At 39.0% G+C, this 17,169-nt stretch overlaps 2 protein-coding genes across 4 annotated transcripts in view; one reads left to right on the top strand and one right to left on the bottom strand.

Moving 5' to 3' along the window:
• Nucleotides 1–17,169, bottom strand: part of LOC120522907 — a 190,523-nt gene that overhangs the window by 74,480 nt on the left and 98,874 nt on the right. The window lies entirely within an intron of this gene.
• The window catches only part of LOC120522905 (nectin-1-like), a 62,160-nt gene that overhangs the window by 21,651 nt on the left and 23,340 nt on the right, over nucleotides 1–17,169 (top strand). For 2 of the 3 annotated variants that reach the window (XM_039743675.1, XM_039743677.1), the window contains exons 2-4: nucleotides 5,332–5,444; nucleotides 6,646–6,675; nucleotides 15,747–15,794. In XM_039743675.1, coding sequence (XP_039599609.1) covers nucleotides 5,384–5,444; nucleotides 6,646–6,675; nucleotides 15,747–15,794 — 139 coding nt within the window. In that variant the 5' untranslated portion in view covers nucleotides 5,332–5,383. Of the gene's footprint in view, nucleotides 1–21; nucleotides 54–5,331; nucleotides 5,445–6,645; nucleotides 6,676–15,746; nucleotides 15,795–17,169 lie in introns of those variants that run through there. The other variant, XM_039743674.1, reaches the window with a different exon arrangement.

The following is a 17,169-nucleotide window of genomic DNA, read 5'->3' as shown; positions in this document are numbered from 1 at the left end:
AAACATTTTCTCTTGGTCCGTGCACGAAAGAAGTACAGTATATGACATGTAAGGTAAGGCATACTTCCTAATTAGTGACTGGGAGTTAAGGGTGATATATTTTTTGTAGGTGTTTTGGAAGTTTAACTGTTAACATTTTCCCTTTCAACATTTCAAACTTTTATGTTAAAATTATTAATAGGGAATTTTTCCGCAGAAGAGAAAACAATTGTTTAACAAACATATATTGTATCAGTTTATTTAAGATTTAAGATTATGACAAAAAGATTGATGCATTCACTTATGAAATCACATTTCAAAGTGTCAGTTTTAGTCGATTCTAACTTTTATGCTACAACCAATTTTTAAAAATATTTTATTTTATATTAAAATTTTCTATATACCATGCCAACGGGCAAGTACAGAACTATGTTAAAATCAATGTATCATGGACAGATTTTGCCTCTACAATATTTTAGAAATATTAAGATTAATACTAGTACCAGGTCTAGGACTAAGACATCTGCACCACCATGCCGCATTAACTATTTGCAAGGATTATTTCAATTTATAGTATGTGAGTACATTACATACATACATATACAGTGTGTGTGTGTGTGTGTATATATATATATATATATATACTGTATATATATATATATACTGTATATATATATATATATATATATATATATATATAAACTGTGTATATATACTGCTCAAAAGAATTAAAGGAACACTTTTTAATCAGAGTATAGCATCAAGTCAATGAAACTTATGGGATATTAATCTGGTCAGTTAAGTAGCAGAGGGGTTGTTAATCAGTTTCAGCTGCTGTGGTGTTAATGAAATTAACAACAGATGCACTAGAGGGGCAACAATGAGATGACCCCCAAAACAGGAATGGTTTAACAGGTGGAGGCCACTGACATTTTTCCCTCCTCATCTTTTCTGACTGTTTCTTCACTAGTTTTGCATTTGGCTACAGTCAGTGTCACTACTGGTAGCATGAGGTGATACCTGGACCCTACAGAGGTTGCACAGGTAGTCCAACTTCTCCAGGATGGCACATCAATACGTGTCATTGCCAGAAGGTTTGCTGTGTCTCCCTGCACAGTCTCAAGGGCATGGAGAAGATTCTAGGAGACAAGCAGTTACTCTAGGAGAGCTGGAGAGGGCCATAGAAGGTCCATAACCCATCAGCAGGACCAGTATCTGCTCCTTTGGGCAAGCAGAAACAGGATGAGCACTGCCAGAGCCCTACAAAATGACCTCCAGCAGGCCACTGGTGTGAATGTCTCTGACCAAACAATCAAAAACAGACTTCATGAGGGTTGCCTGAGGGCCCAAATGTCTACTGCGCCCTGTGCTCACTGCACAGCACCGGGGAGCTCAATTGGCATTTGCCATAGAATACCAGAATTGGCAGGTCCACCACTGGCGTCCTGTGCTTTTCACAGATGAGAGCAGGTTCACCCTGAGTATATGTGAAAGACGTGAAAAGGTCAGGAGAAGCCGTGGAGAATATTATGCTGCCTGTAACATCGTTTAGCATGACTGGTTTGGTGGTGGGTCAGTGATGATCTTGGAGGCATATCCATGGAGCGACTCACAGACCTCTACAGGCTAGACAATGGCATCTTGACTGCCATTAGGTATCAGGATGAAATCCTTGGACCCATTGTCAGACCCTACGCTGGTGCAGTAGGTCCTGGTTTCCTCCTAATGCACGACATTGCCCGGCCTCATGTGGCAAGAGTATGCAGGCAGTACCTGGAGGATGAAGGGATTGAAACAATTGAATGGCCTTCACGATCCCCTGACTTAAACCCAATAGAACATCTGTGGGACATTATGTTTCGGTCCATTAGGCGCCGCCAGGTTGCTCCTCAGACTGTACAACAGCTCAGGGATGCCCTCATACAGATCTGGGAGGAAATGCCACAAGACACCATCCGTCGTCTCATTAGAAGCATGCCCCGACGTTGTCAAGCATGCATACAAGCTCGTGGGAGCCACACAAGATACTGAAAAGCATTTTGAGTAGCAGAAATTAAGTTTTTGAAAAAATGGACTAGCCTGCCACATCTTCATTTCACTCTGATTTTAGGGTGTCCACACAATTGAGCCCTCTGTAGGCAGAAAACTTTTATTTCCATTAAAAGACTTGGCATCCTTTTGTTCCTAAGACATTGCCCTGTCGTTATTTGTATAGATATCCAACTTCATATTGAGATCTGATGTATCTAATGTGTTTGTTTAAAGTGTTCCTTTAATTTTTGTGAGCAGTGTATATGTACAGTATATATATATATATAATATATGTTTATGTATTTATATATATATAATGTATGTATATGTATTTATATATATATGGTATACAATATAATAGGGTAGCTGCTTGATTAAAAAAATTTAATTGCAAATAATTGCACTGTTGAAGACTTCTGCTAATCCAGACAAGGCATCCAGATTGTTTTACAGATCCAGATTGTATTTAAGTAAAAGTTTGAATAACTAGGCATGTGTTTTATCTTTCTTAAACATCAAGACTTTACATCTAATTTTACAAAGCTTTGCTGCACAGATATTATAGAATATTTATGGAAAATGCAGTCACTAAAAATCATTCAGTGCCCAAAGGCGGTTATTTTGTTCATGATTCAGCTGGATGGGAATACAATTTGTCTAAATTCGATAATTTGTTAAACTTTCAAGCGTGTGAGGTCAAGAACCTAGACATTCCATAAAATCATGGTTCTTGACAAAGTACTGTAGGCTACATGTAATTTATAAAGTAAGTGGAATTTCACTGAAAAAGTAAATAATAAATCTAAAAGTAAAGTCAAAACTTTTGTAAAGGACACATCATGGTCAGAAACAGCAAATCTTATAGTCAAAGTTATGGCCACTTTAGCAGTTTGATCAGTGTTAAAACAAACTCACCACTATCTACAGTACAGTATATGGACCATCTGCAGAATAAACAAAGGGGTGACTGGCTGGACAGAAATCAGACAGCAACTGCCTTTCTAGGTCAAGGGATCTCCTTAATCTGTTTTTGACAATCAGTTTGTTCTTATCAATTCTTTGATTTATGGACTTGAATAAGTAGTTATTTTTTACAATAAAATGTGGTGCAATACATCATACTGGTTGTGATAATGACAGTCAGATGTGATAGAATGATGAATTGCCACCATGCTGGTGTTTTCATGGAGTATGATATACAGTATCTGGCCAGCACACAGAGACCTTCCTGAAGTCTTTGGTGCTATAGTCAGACATGATCTTTTTTAAGAAAGTTGTTACAACTGGAGAAACAAATAAACAGTCTATTGTGACCTAATACTACAAGAAGCATAGCAGAGTGCACAAGTCATTGTGCTGTACCTCATTACATGTGCTTGTAGCGGCTGTTAAGTCAACCAGATTCCACATTCCAACCAAATGTGGGGTTTTGACAGCCCAACATCATATAATCAGGTTGACTGGTAATTTGTAACTGGTCCAGTGTATATGAATGTGTTCCATGCCTACCCAAGACTGGACTATGAATATCACTTATTAATGCATAAGTAGATTTTTATCATCTTTTTATATAATACGCTCAGTGGCTGTTCGTTTGTCTGTCCAGGATTTTACATCACCTGTAGGTCACAAACCGTTTGACCTATTGACCTGAAATTTGCTACACATACAGTACCAAAGAGACGTCTACTATCTGCTTTAAGGGTGATGATTGATCTCCAAGGTCAAAGGTCAACCCAGGAAGGTCAAGGTCAAATATAAAATAACCTGTAGCCAGAAATTTGGTACACATATACTGTACTATGCTGAAACTCTTCACTACAGCTTTATATTAAAAATGAACAGTTTTGGAATTATTACTCTTTTCATTTTCATTTTACTTTATTGTAGAATCTATTCTCAGCAGCAGCAAGCAGGGTGGCCGTGCGGTAATTGCAACACAAATGCTGACTTAATCAGTTTTAATGCATAAAGGTGCCGACGAAAGAAGAGAAGAAGCAGGACGCTAGGGTGGAAAAAAGAAGAGCTGCTCAGGAAGCGGCAAGTGCATCAACCTCTGAGCAAACGAATGATAAACGTACAGAGAAAGAGGATGAAAACTATGAATGCTCAAGTCAAGTGTATTCACTGCACACGCCGTTATTGGTTTATTATAACCAAGAACAAAATGCTGTACAGTACATGCAGAAATAAAATGATTTAATGTTAAGCAATTAAATGAAATTAAATGATGTTGTTATCTTGTGTATTTAAATACACCCCTCATCTGAAAGTTAAAATTAGGTGTAAAAATAGCCAGAGTAAATTACACTTCAGCTCTGTCAGTTTGTGTTCATTTTATTCATACTGCAGTATGAATCAATACTCATGAGTACTGATATTCTATATAATTTACAATACATTGACATGCAGACCAAACAACAGGAGAGTAAAAATGATTATGAAACCAGAGTACATGAACACTACAATATATGCAAGTGCCTTACGGTATATCCAACCAGATATTGTCCCAAAAAGCCAACATTCAGCAGAGTATATGTAGGAGACCATGAATGGCACCCCAGAATGCACCAGACAGTGTGTTAATGTCATATTGACTTTTCTGGGAAATTGTAGCTGAGTGGCATTAGTCAGTATTCAGTTGTAAAAGCCTCCTCAGAGCCTCAAACAGGTTTCAAACTATCCTTATAAAGTAACAGAAGAGGACGGTTTCTCTAGATGATGGTGCTCACACTTTTTGAAAATGCAGATTGAAACACACAGATTTTGTGTTGTCTCCCTTTATGAATCCAGCAGTCATCATCCCAAATTAAATTAAATTAAAATCAGATTCATTCCTAAATATGAACGGATTCAAAAATTCACACAGTCAGTAATGGTGAGTGACTAGCACAATTGATACTGTGAACAGATTCATCAGCCATCGAACTGAGTCACTACCTAGCCATCTACGGACTGGAGGATGTCACCCCAGGAAACGATGGGAAGCATTGATGTAGTCACTGGCACAGCCTGCTGCATTATCCAGCAATTTCCTGAGCCACTGCACTTTGAGCTGACAATTTGAAATCACAAAACTTTTTACTATCAAGTTCACTTAGCTTCTTGTATGACTAATTATTACTTTTCTAATTCAATCTTGATGTACTGTAATAGTAGTGCTAGTGTTCCCATGATCCAATCCTTTCTGGCTAATGGCATTTAACCAAATCCCTAGCAGACATTGTGTACTTAACAGAAAACGCAAAACTAATCATTTATTTAAAAAAAAAAAATGTATACTTTAGGGTTTGCCTAATGTGATACTTTTTATACTTGCAGATTGAAGCAAATTAAGTGTCCAATCTCTCTTTTATGAAGCACATGGACCTTAATGGACACCAACAATACTTGGATCACACTTATAGCTCTTGCTGCTTATATGAACTTCTCATGTAAGTATGGAGTATTCACTGCTACAGTACATAGACCATAGGGCCAATTTAGCATCAGCAGTCCGTCTAACATGCATGAGTTTAGAATGTGGGAGGAAAACAGAGCACCTGGAGTAATCCAATATGGACACGGGGGAGACATACAAACTCCAAAGGGATAGGACCCAGGACATGAACCCTGGTCTCCTTACTGTGAGGCAGCAGCGATACCACTGCATGTCACTTTACTGGTCCTTTTCTTGAAGGATTTTTTCAGGTTTAGATGGTTTTGTTTATCAATAGAATAATGCTTTAATTACAAGTTATTAATTAATAAGAAAAACATTACAACTCTGAACTCAAAAACATTACTAATAATATATAAAAAGTGCAATTTTAGCCAATATAAAAATAATACTGTACAGTATGATGACATTTAAAATGTTATTTACGGTATACTTATACAATCAAAATCTAAAACCCACCAAAAATATGAATTCACTGTGTTACTTACTCTGTGATAACATTAAAAAGTAGGAAACCAATGGGGTAGTAATTACCAGACCATCACTGGGCCAATGAGGGATTTACTGAACTTGTACTAACAGCAATTACCCCATTTCAGGCCACTAGGGGAACGTTGCTAAAGTACTCCTTGTAACAGCCCCCACTTTTGGGCCACTGCGGTATTTAATTGCGTTTTTCCAAGCCCACACTGCCTACAGGGGGCCACTGTGTGCGCTGGGGACTCTCAGGGAAGAACTTAATCATCAGGCTTTGCAGGTCAAGTCAAAGGGTTTATTCCTAAAAACTCACCCCAAATTTCCTAAATCCATGCATGTTTAGGACTGCAGTGTCCCATTTCTACTCATTCTTCTCATGCATTAGATAACTACATAAAAGGAAAACAGAAACTGAACAGTCTTGACACTGACACTAAGATAAAATAAAAAGGTGTAATTGCTATTATTGATCCAATAGCTCATTTTGCTTATTGCACCACTACATGGCATAACAGCAACAAATAGTGTTTAGAGAAGCATGTTATATATAAATATATATGAACGTTCGTTAATCTAGTTGTAAAAGTAGTTTGAGAAAATGGATGGATGTGAGAGATGAATTTTCTTTTAAGAATGAATGTTTCAAACAGTCATACTGTAGATATCCCTTTCTTCTTCTTTATATTCACACTATATTTTTACTGTTTTCCCAATTTCAGATTCAAACCAAGAACACTGTAAATCAGAAGGTAAGCTGCCATTATCTTCTGTCTGATCTTTTTAACTTTGTCATTTTTCCCAAAAATATTAATTTAAAAAAATCTTTAATAAATAGTTTAACTTCAATAATTCTATTTTTTTCACAATCTCCAGTTATTAAAATATGCATAGTTAAATCCATTTTTGATATCCTGTCTCTACATATATATTTTAAATAAGTATAAGATGTAAAACAACATATTTTATAAAAACTAAAAACCGGAACCCTCACTAATGACATCTTGCGCTGTCTCTTTGAAAGTGTAGTGAGGTTTGTGCTACCACTTTAGTGGTCCATGATAATAAATGTGAAAGAGATGCTGAGGGTAGAGAACATTTAGTTTTGGGATTCTAAATAAACCATCTTTGATATATTGTGCATCGTCTTTTGATTCGGCTCATGGAGAAATGGAAAGTGCACAACAGACAAAAATATTTGTAATGTCAGAGTGGATCACTAAGATGAAACAGGCAAATAATAAAACCAAATCTTTTGCCCATTATCACAAATCCCATAGATTTCAAGGCAGCCTAGAAAATGAGTCTCAATGGATTAATGTATCGTCAAACTGAATCTATACTAATCTGCTAAATTCTTAATAATCAAAGTCTTAATAGAAAAAAGATGAATTTTGAAAATGTTGGGAGAGAGGGAGATTGAAAGCAAGACGAATAGATCCTATTGTGCAATGCACCTGTGAGAACAGGAAGATTATTAGCGAGAGAAAAGCTTGGTGATGTATTGTTGTTATGATTTATTAGGCAAGAAAAAGTGAATATATAAATTAAGAAGGTTCAAAAAATGTGTACATAAGTTATTTGGATTTTTATAACTACAGAAACGGTGAAAATCAAACTGTGCATGGTGTTAAAATTCTTCTCCGATAAAGACACTTGGTTAAATAAAAATGGTGGAGTTACAGCTGTGCCACAACCTTACTTCAGTCAACTGATCCTAATTAGTCAGCTTGAGTTCTGCCTGAAGTTAGCTTAGCTAGCTTCTAAAAACAAAAATGTATGTAGTGCAGGGGTAAAAATGAAAATATGGGTTTTAAAAAAAAAAAAGTGTAAAATCCATAATAATGGATTGACCATCCTAATATTTAGTAGCGATGAGCCTAATTTTTAGAACAGATGACAGAATTTCAGCCTATTAAGTGTATGGCAAATCCAAAATGTTTAAGAGAGCTAATGATCTCATCATGCTTCTGGGCCATACTTACATCATATAGCTACAATGTTGATGGCCCTTTTGGATCCTGAAACTAAGTTGTGTCAAGATTGACCAAAGAATGTTCCATTTTATTGTAATAACCTATTATTTTACTGATATTTTATTGTTAATTATTGATATCATTTCATCACCATTTTGTATAAGTGTTTGTATGGGTGCCAGCATTTTGTGTTTATAGTTTTAATGGGCATCATCACTTGTGTTTCTGGTCAATATAATGACATATGGTTGTTATGCATGTGACACATGTGCCAGATGACCTGGAACATCATGACAGCTGTGTTATAAATGCTGGTCTTGCATAAAAAAGTGTCTGAATATTATCCATCCATCCATCTATTATCCAACCCGCTATATATCCAGACAGGGGTCTGCTGGAGCCAATCCCAGCCAACACAGGGCGCAAGGCAGGAAACAAACCCAGGTCAGGGAGCCAGCCCTCCACAGGGTGCACACCAGGGACAATTTAGGATCGCCAATGCACCTAACCTGCATGTCTTTGGACTGTGGGAGGAAACCTGAGCACCCGGAGAAAACCCACTGCGCCATCGTGCCACCCTGTCTGAGTATTATGCCAGATGTTAATGAAAGAAAGGATTCCCCTGAAAAGGACAATTAAAAAAACAGTGGCCAGGAGATAAAAAATTAAACAAATTAATGGTCAAAGATCAAACACAATAAAACAAATATTAGAGGCAAAAAATCAAAGTCAAACAGTTCAAAACTGAGGTTCATAAAGCCAAAAAAGTCAAAAAAGAAATTGAGCACAACATCATGATGGTTTTAAGTTTATCACAATAGCAGAATGCAGGCCATGCTGTGCCACCATCATTTTAAGGCAGGGTCACGTGATCGACAAAAGCCATCACAGTGGAAAACAACATGTCTTTACCTAGGCAAAAAAAAAATCATGCATAGAGAGACCTGAAGCAAATTCAAACTGGCAATATAAGAAGCTTTAAAATAGCAGGTATATAGCAGATACAACAAGTAAATAATACAAAATGAATTAAGAAAACATGATGATTAAGAAAAAACTGATTTTTTTCAGGACTTTTTGGTTCAGAAATTTCTGGTTATGATTCTGGTTTGGTTTGAGTAAAAATCTCAGGAAGATCTAAAGAGCTATTACAATTGGGAGATGGCACCAAACAGGGCAGACAGTAATTACAGTCAAGGGGTCTGGCAATAGTGTTATATTAAGAGACAGACGAGTATGAGCTGATAGTCTGGAAACATGAACCAGACTCCTAATTAGTAAAACAGGCATGGGTTATAACACTAAGGTCTTCTTTAAGGTCCTTGTGATGCTAAGGTAGATGTCAAAAAGCAACACAAAAGAATTCGAAGACAAGCACAGGCAAAGAGGTAGCATTAACAGAAAAAAAATGTAAATGTACTGATTGTCAAAAGCCTAATATTCAGAAACAAAATTCAATGTCAAAAGAGAACAAGAGGAAAGCTTCTGCCACTATCTAGAGTTGTCTTCACCTAACTAAAGTGCAAAAGATGTTTGTTTTGTTTTTTCAGACAGAATTCAATACAGAAAACAATCTTTGCTGCTCCACCATCTTAATTAGGCAGCATATGATGAAGCCATGTCTAATGGCCACATCCGATTATATCACTACCAATGTCTCTTGGCATTGCACTGAGCGACCTGACTGACATGACAATAATGTATAGCAAGGGATGCAAAAACAATCCATAAATGTACAGAAAGTGAACAAAATCAGAAACATGGATAGCAACACTCAGATTGCAACAGTTAGCAGCAATATTGAACTGTCATAAAATATGATAAACAATCTGTTGACTTTCAGTTTTTCAACACTGTGGCTATGTGTGACTTCCATTCTCTAACATCCCAAAAACCACTGGCACTCAGTTATTACATTTCCTTCTGTATGAAAGTCTATGGCAAACAAGGAAAGCAAATATCGCATAATTCATTTTCATAACCACATAGTCCAATTCCCCCCTGTACTTTCTCACACTTTCGCTCACTCAGGGGCCAAACTGGAATCACCAAATAACACAACATGCAAATCTTTGAAAATGTATACGGCAAATTGGAGTGTCCAGAGGAAAACCTGCACAGACACAAGAAGGACACTGCAGTTTATGTTTTGAATGAGAACATGCACTGCCATACCACACAGTTATTGAGAAAGTGAGGATACTCTTAATGACTGCTCTTTAAACCAACCAAAACTGATTGAAACAGGTTCAACATTTTAAGCTGCTAGAGATAAAAAAGGTGAACTTGAGCTTTTTTTTTTATAAGCAAATTCATATTTTCATCTCAGTTCAGACTGTGGGTAACAGTGGTGCCAAGACATTTAGATGATTCCACTACATTCATAGTCAAACCATTTATGACCATTGGTTTTAGAAGTGAGGGGGGTCCCCCATAATCCCAAATCATTTTCAGAGTATTCAGGCTGAGACTTTTCAGGGTGCACCAAACACTAGACTTTGAATCTCAGAAAACAAACAAACAAACAATAATTAATTAACACAACTACAACTTGTCCCATGATTCACCAGGAGTTGAAAACATCTGAAATAAATACATAAGTTAAATACTACTGTATGTACAGTATATATGTATGTAACAGTAATAACACAGCCTACTACAGCAACATAAATGAAGGGTTAATTGATTTGAACTGAAATGAAATTAACTTTATTGCCAGGCAACATAATTGCTGAGAATTTGTTTTGGTGTAATGCCATATTGTCAGACTTAACAGTTATGAGAAAGACAAAGAATAGCACTGCCTGGGGAAGGGTAAACGTTTTAAACTGAAAGACAATAAACAAACCTTTTATGATTGTATATATATTCTCATCCAGTTTTAGCATATGATTAATACTAGTGTCAATCAGCTTTTAATGACTGTTTAATAGTAACAGTTACACCATTTATTATCAGGGATGAAGGGGAAGGGTCACCTCACAAAAAAAACACCTATGTCCAAATTGTTGAGGGCACACTAACTGGCTAGACTATCTTCATACAATATGAGACTTTGCCTGTGCCTTTGATCCAACAAATATGTGTGTCATTGGCAAAATTCAGCAGCCTTACAGATTCAGCACTCCAGTCATTTTGTACAGAAAGAAAAATAGAGGATACAGAACACATCCTAGAATTGAGGGTCATGGATATTCATCCAGCATTGCACTTTCACATTTGTTAACCATTAAGGCAGAAATCCAGGAACATGTGGCATAGTCCAAATTCATACTGAGAAATTTTCTAGGTAAAAGTTTTGGCTTTATTGAGTTACAGTAAATGTTGAAAATCAAGACTAGGATCCTGGATAGTCTGCATACTGCAAAAAACAGGGGAGAGCATTAAACAAATTTTTTTTTCCCCCCATGGAGATCTAACAGTTTGTAGTATACTTAAAACCATTGTATTCTTGTTGTTTCTGGTATTCATGACCTTTTTGTATTTGTAGCATTTATTCTTATTATATAAACTGCTCAAAAAAATTAAAGGAACAATTTGAAAACACATCAGATCTCAATGGGGAAAAAAAAATCCCGCTGGAAATCTATACTGATATGGACTGGGTAATGTGTTAGGAACGAAAGGATGCCACATCGTTTGATGAAACTGAAAATTATCGACCTAGAGGGCTGAATTCAAAGACACCCCGAAAATCAAAGTGAAAAAATGATGCGGCAGGCTAGTCCATTTCATTGCAGCAACTCAAAATCGTACCCAGTAGTTTGTATGGCCCCCACGTGCTTGTATGCATGCCTGACAATGTTGGGGCATGCTCCTAATGAGACGATGGATGGTGTCCTGGGGATCTCCTTCCAGATCTAGACCAGGGCATCACTGAGCTCCTGGACAATCTGAGGAGCAAACTGGTGGCATCGGATGGACCAAAACATAATGTCCCAGAGGTGTTCTATTGGATTTAGGTCAGGCAAGCCTGAGGGCCAGTCAATGGTTTCAATTCCTTCATCCTCCAGGAACTGCCTACATATTATCGCCACATGAGGCCGGGCGTTGTCTTTGTCCAGGAGGAACCCAGGACCCACTGAGCCAGCATAGGGTCTGACAATGGGTCCAAGGATTTCATCCCGATACGTAATGGCAGTCAAGGTGCCGTTGTCTAGCCAGTAGAGGTCTGTGCATCCCTCCATGGATATTCCTCCATAGACCATCTCTGACCCACCACCTGACTGGTCATGCTGAATGATGGTACAGGCAGCATAACATTCTCCACAGCTTCTCCAGACCCTTTCACATCTGTCACATGTGCTCAGGGTGAACCTGCTCACATCTTTGAAAAACACAGGGTACCAGTGGTGGACTGCCAATTCTGGTATTCTATGGCAACTGCCAATCGAGCTCCACTGTGGTGGGCAGTGAGCACAGGGCTCACTAGAGAACGTCGGGTCCACAGGCCAACCTCATTAAGTCTGTTTCTGATTGTTTGGTCAGAGACATTCACACCAGTGGCCTGCTGGAGGTCATTTTGTAGGGCTCTAGCAGTACTCATCCTGTTCCTCATTGCCCAAAGGAGCAGATACCTGTACTGCTGATGGGTTAAGGACCTTCTACGGCCCTATCCAGCTCTCCTAGAATAACTGCGTGTCTCCTGGAGACTGTGCTGGGAGACACAGCAAACCTTCTAGCAATAGCACATATTGATGTGCCACCCTGGAGAGGTTGGATTACCTGTGCACCACTGCTACCAGCAGTGACACTGACCATAGCCAAATGCAAAACTAGTGAAAAAACAGTCAGAAAAGATTAGAAGGGAAAAATGTCAGTGGCCTCCACCTGTTAAACCATTCCTGTTTTGGGGGTCGTCTCATTGTTGCCCCTCGGTACCCTAGTGTACCTGTTGTTACTTTCATTAACACCAAAGCAGCTGAAACTGATTACCAACCCCCTCTGCTACTTAACTGACCAGATCAATAGCCCAGAGGTTTCATGGACTTGATGCTGTACTCTTTTAATTTTTTTGAGCGGTATATTTAAATATAAACTGCTCAAAAAAATTAAAGGAACACTTTGAAAACACATCAGATCTCAATGGGAAAAAGAAATCCTCCTGGATATCTATACTGATATAGACTGGGTAATGTGTTAGGAACGAAAGGATGCCACATCGTTTGATGGAAATGAAAATGATCAACCTACAGAGCCCTGAATTCAAAGACGCCCCAAAAATCAGAGTGAAAAAATTATGTGGCAGGCTAGTCCATTTTGCCAAAATTTAATTGCAGCAACTCAAAATTGTACGCAGCACTTTGTATGGCCCCTGTGTTCTTGTATACATGCCTGACAACATGGGTGCATGCTTCTAATGAGATGACAGATGGTGTGTGGTGTTATGGGTCCACAGCTCGTTGAGTAAAGGCCATTTTTAAATAAGTAATCGATGTGCTAGCGGCTTAGTGAGGGGACGTTGGGCCATAGTGGGCCGCGGGACGATCCGTAGGGTGTGGGCGTTTCTCACCTAGTGCACAGGTGAGGAACTGCCCACATTCATGATTGTCCCATGGCTAATGCTGCAGCTGCTGTGGCCCTCGTCATTTTAAAAAGAAGCGCGAGTCAGTTTTAAAGGGGAAAAAAAAGTGGAGAAAGAAACGTTCTGAGGGGGAAAAAAAATGGAGAGAGAAAAAAAGGAAAGGAGAGGACGGAGGTTACCGGGAGCAGGAGAGGAAGCAGGCGGTGCGTGAGTGTGGTGAGCGCGCGATCGAGCGCTCGTGGACAGCTGCGTGGAAGCTGGGTGTTAGGCTGACACCCAGGTGTTTGTGTTGATGTCTCTCCCGCTGAGTGATCAGGTTGCGGGAGTGACCAGGGAAGGCGACTGGCCGCAGAGAGGCCATTGAAAGGCAGCAGAAGTCGGGAGACTTGGTGGTGGGAATCCCCAACGTGAGCGACCTGGCCGTTGGTGGAAACCAAGTTCTCCGGGACTGGGATGAGTGCCATACCGGAGCCAGGGATCGGGAGGTCTCCAGTCTCGTGTGTGTGTCTAGAAGAGGGCAGCTGCAAAGAGCATCTTGCCTGCTGCTTGGCCCAAACGGGATAAGCAGGTGAGACGCTACCAGAAAAGCACCGGATTTGTTAGTGTTTTAAGACTGCTTCCATAAGAAGATTTAACCTCTCATTTTAAAGGATTGTCTTTTCTTATTGTTGTTTTAACCTCCACGTTTTTTCATTTTATGGATTATTTATTGAAACTGCACTATTTATGGAACACTGTTTTTGTTGGTTTTTAAATAAAAGCACTTTTGCACTTTTTACCTTCCCCTTGCTCAGTAATTTGCCTCCATTGACTAGCTCACTAGGTAACATTATCGACGGTGTTGGGTTCAAGTGCTTCCAACAGCAATAGGAGTGTGGAGCCAGAACCCACATCGTCACATGGTGTTGTGGGGGATCTCCTCCCAGATCTGGACCAGGGCATCACTGAGCTCTGGGACAGTCTGAGGTGCAACCTGGTGGCATTGGATGGACCAAAACAAAATGTCCCAGAGGTGTTCTATTGGATTTAGGTCAGGAAAGTGTGGTGGCCAGTCAATGGTATCAATTCCTTCATCCTCCAGGAACTGCCTGCATACTCTCACCACATGAGGCCAGGAATTGTCGTGCACCAGGAGCCACTGTACCAGCATAGGGTCTGACAATGGGTCCAAGGATTTCATCCTGATACCTAATGGCAGCCAAGGTGCCTTTGTCAAGCCTGTAGCAGTCTGTGTGACCCTCCATGGATATGCCTCCCCAGACAATCATTAACCCACCACCAAACTGCTCATGCTGAATGATGTTACAGGCAGCATAATGTTCTCCATGGCTTCTCCAGACCCTTTCACTTCTGTCACGTGCTCAGGGTGAACCTGCTCTCATCTGTAAAAAGCACAGGGCACCAGTGGTGCATCTGCCAATTCTGGTATTCTATGGCGAATGCCAATCGAGCTGCATGCTGCTGGGCAGTGAGCTCAGGGCCCATTAGAGGACATGGGGCCCTTGGGTCACCCTCATGAAGTCTTTCTGGTTGTTTGGTCAGAGACATTCACACCAGTGGCCTGCTGGAGGTCATTTTGTAGGGCTCTGGCAGTGCTCATCCTGTTCCTCCTTGCCCAAAGGAGCAGATACTGATCCTGCTGATGGGTTATGGACCTTCTATGGCCCTCTCCAGCTCTCCTAGAGTAACTGCTTGTCTCCTAGAATCTCCTCCATGCCCTTGAGACTGTGCAGGGAGACACAGCAAACCTTCTGGCAATGACACGTATTGATTGTGCCATCCTGGAGAAGTTGGACTACCTGTGCAACCTCTGTAGGGTCCAGGTATCGCCTCATGCTACCAGTAGTGACACTGACTGTAGCCAAATGCAAAACTAGTGAAGAAACAGTCAGAAAAGATGAGGAGGGAAAAATGTCAGTGGCCTCCACCTGTTAAACCATTCCTGTTTTGGGGGTCATCTCATTGTTGCCCCTCTAGTGCATCTGTTGTTAATTTCATTAACACCACAGCAGCTGAAACTGATTAACAACCCCCTCTGCTACTTAACTGACCAGATTAATATCCCATAAGTTTCATTGACTTGATGCTATACTCTGATTAAAAAGTGTTCCTTTAATTCTTTTGAGCAGTATATATACCTCATACATACTTTGGTATTAACATTAAATTGTATTATATTATCAAATGTTGCATTTTCTTAACTAAACCAAATTTACAGCAATGCCTGTTTGTCAATGGATAGTGTCAATGACAATGATTCCTATTATGTTTTATTAGTACTTTTGAGACTATTTTACCTCACAAAATACATGTTGAATTGCAGATAGAAGATTTGAATGGAATGATAAACCTGAAGAAGTAAAGGACAAAGGTAACTTTTCTTGTTTAATGTATGATATCTACCAGCCCTTTTTAAAAATAACAATATTATTTAATTTCTGTAGTGAGAAAAGGATGATGAGGTAATGATTAGAGTGCTGCAAAACTGCTTGGAACAGTGACTTGATATATATGGCTACACCTTTCAAAAAATATAGATGCAGCTTTAACAAAATAAAAACATAATGTAAAACTACTGTTCACATAATTGTGCCAAGTAATAAATGTAAAATTATTCCACTGATACACTATGGCACTGAGCATGGAACCCTTGTAGGTTAAGCTACTTGCTCAGGGCTACCCAATTAACTAGGAAAAAGGGTAAAGCCAGCAGCATTATACTTAATGGACAAATGGTTGAGTCCTCTTGCGGTCATATTTGCTGTGAAGCTTTCTGGTTGGTTAAAAGAACACTTGCACTTAAACAAAGTACAAGCATAATTTTTGATGAGTACAGGGCCATGAACTACCCAGTTTCTGTATTTGCATCATTGTATTTAATGGATTTGCCTAATTCAAGTTGTGCACTATGAAGTGCTGAAGCCTTTTAGAACAGTATCAACTGTAGGTCAGGAACTGATATCAGATGGGCAATGTATATATTGCAGGAGTCACTCACTGAAACACCTTTCTATATTAATTTAGACTGGGACAGTTTTGGGTCTGCAAATAAGATAACACATATTTATGTGAAATGGAAGATCAGGAAGACATGATAAAAAAAAAAAATGAAATTCAGCGTCCACGTAGCTTTTGAGTAGGCTGTGGTTCCAGCAAAGTTATTATAGTTAACAAAAGCTAAAATCAAAACTAAAACTATTATTAAAAAAACAAAATCATAAACTGAAATAAAATAATTAAAAAAATTTAAATCCATCCATTATCCAACCCACTACATCCTAACTACAGGGTCACGGGGGTCTGCTGGAGCAAATCCTAGCCAACACAGGGCACAAATTCAGGAAACAAACAAACCCCAGGCAGGGCGCCAGCCCACCACAGTAAAAATTGAAATGAAAAACTAAAACTAAACAAAACTATTAAAGCAGCTAGAAAGACTAACTGAAATAAAATAATAATTTATTAAAAATATTTTTAGTTTTCATTTTTGAATGAATTTTCTTGCTGTTAGTCTTTAGCCCTTTTAACTTTTAACTCTAAAACAGAAAGTCATCCCTCACGAGCCAGCCGCATATATTTATCCAGTGAACAGCGGCTGATGACTGAAAGGTGGAGTTTGCACACTGATTCAAACCTAAGAGTCCTTTTCTTCCTAAGCCCCTATGATATTTCATGATCACACCTGTCAGAACATAGTAGAATCTATTTTCTGATTTTTTAAATATCTTTTCAGGCCTGCAGGTGGC

The sequence above is a fragment of the Polypterus senegalus genome, chromosome 2, assembly GCF_016835505.1.
Source record: "Polypterus senegalus isolate Bchr_013 chromosome 2, ASM1683550v1, whole genome shotgun sequence".
NCBI classification, from domain to species: Eukaryota; Metazoa; Chordata; class Cladistia; order Polypteriformes; family Polypteridae; genus Polypterus; species Polypterus senegalus.
This window is presented reverse-complemented; position numbering and strand designations above follow the sequence as displayed.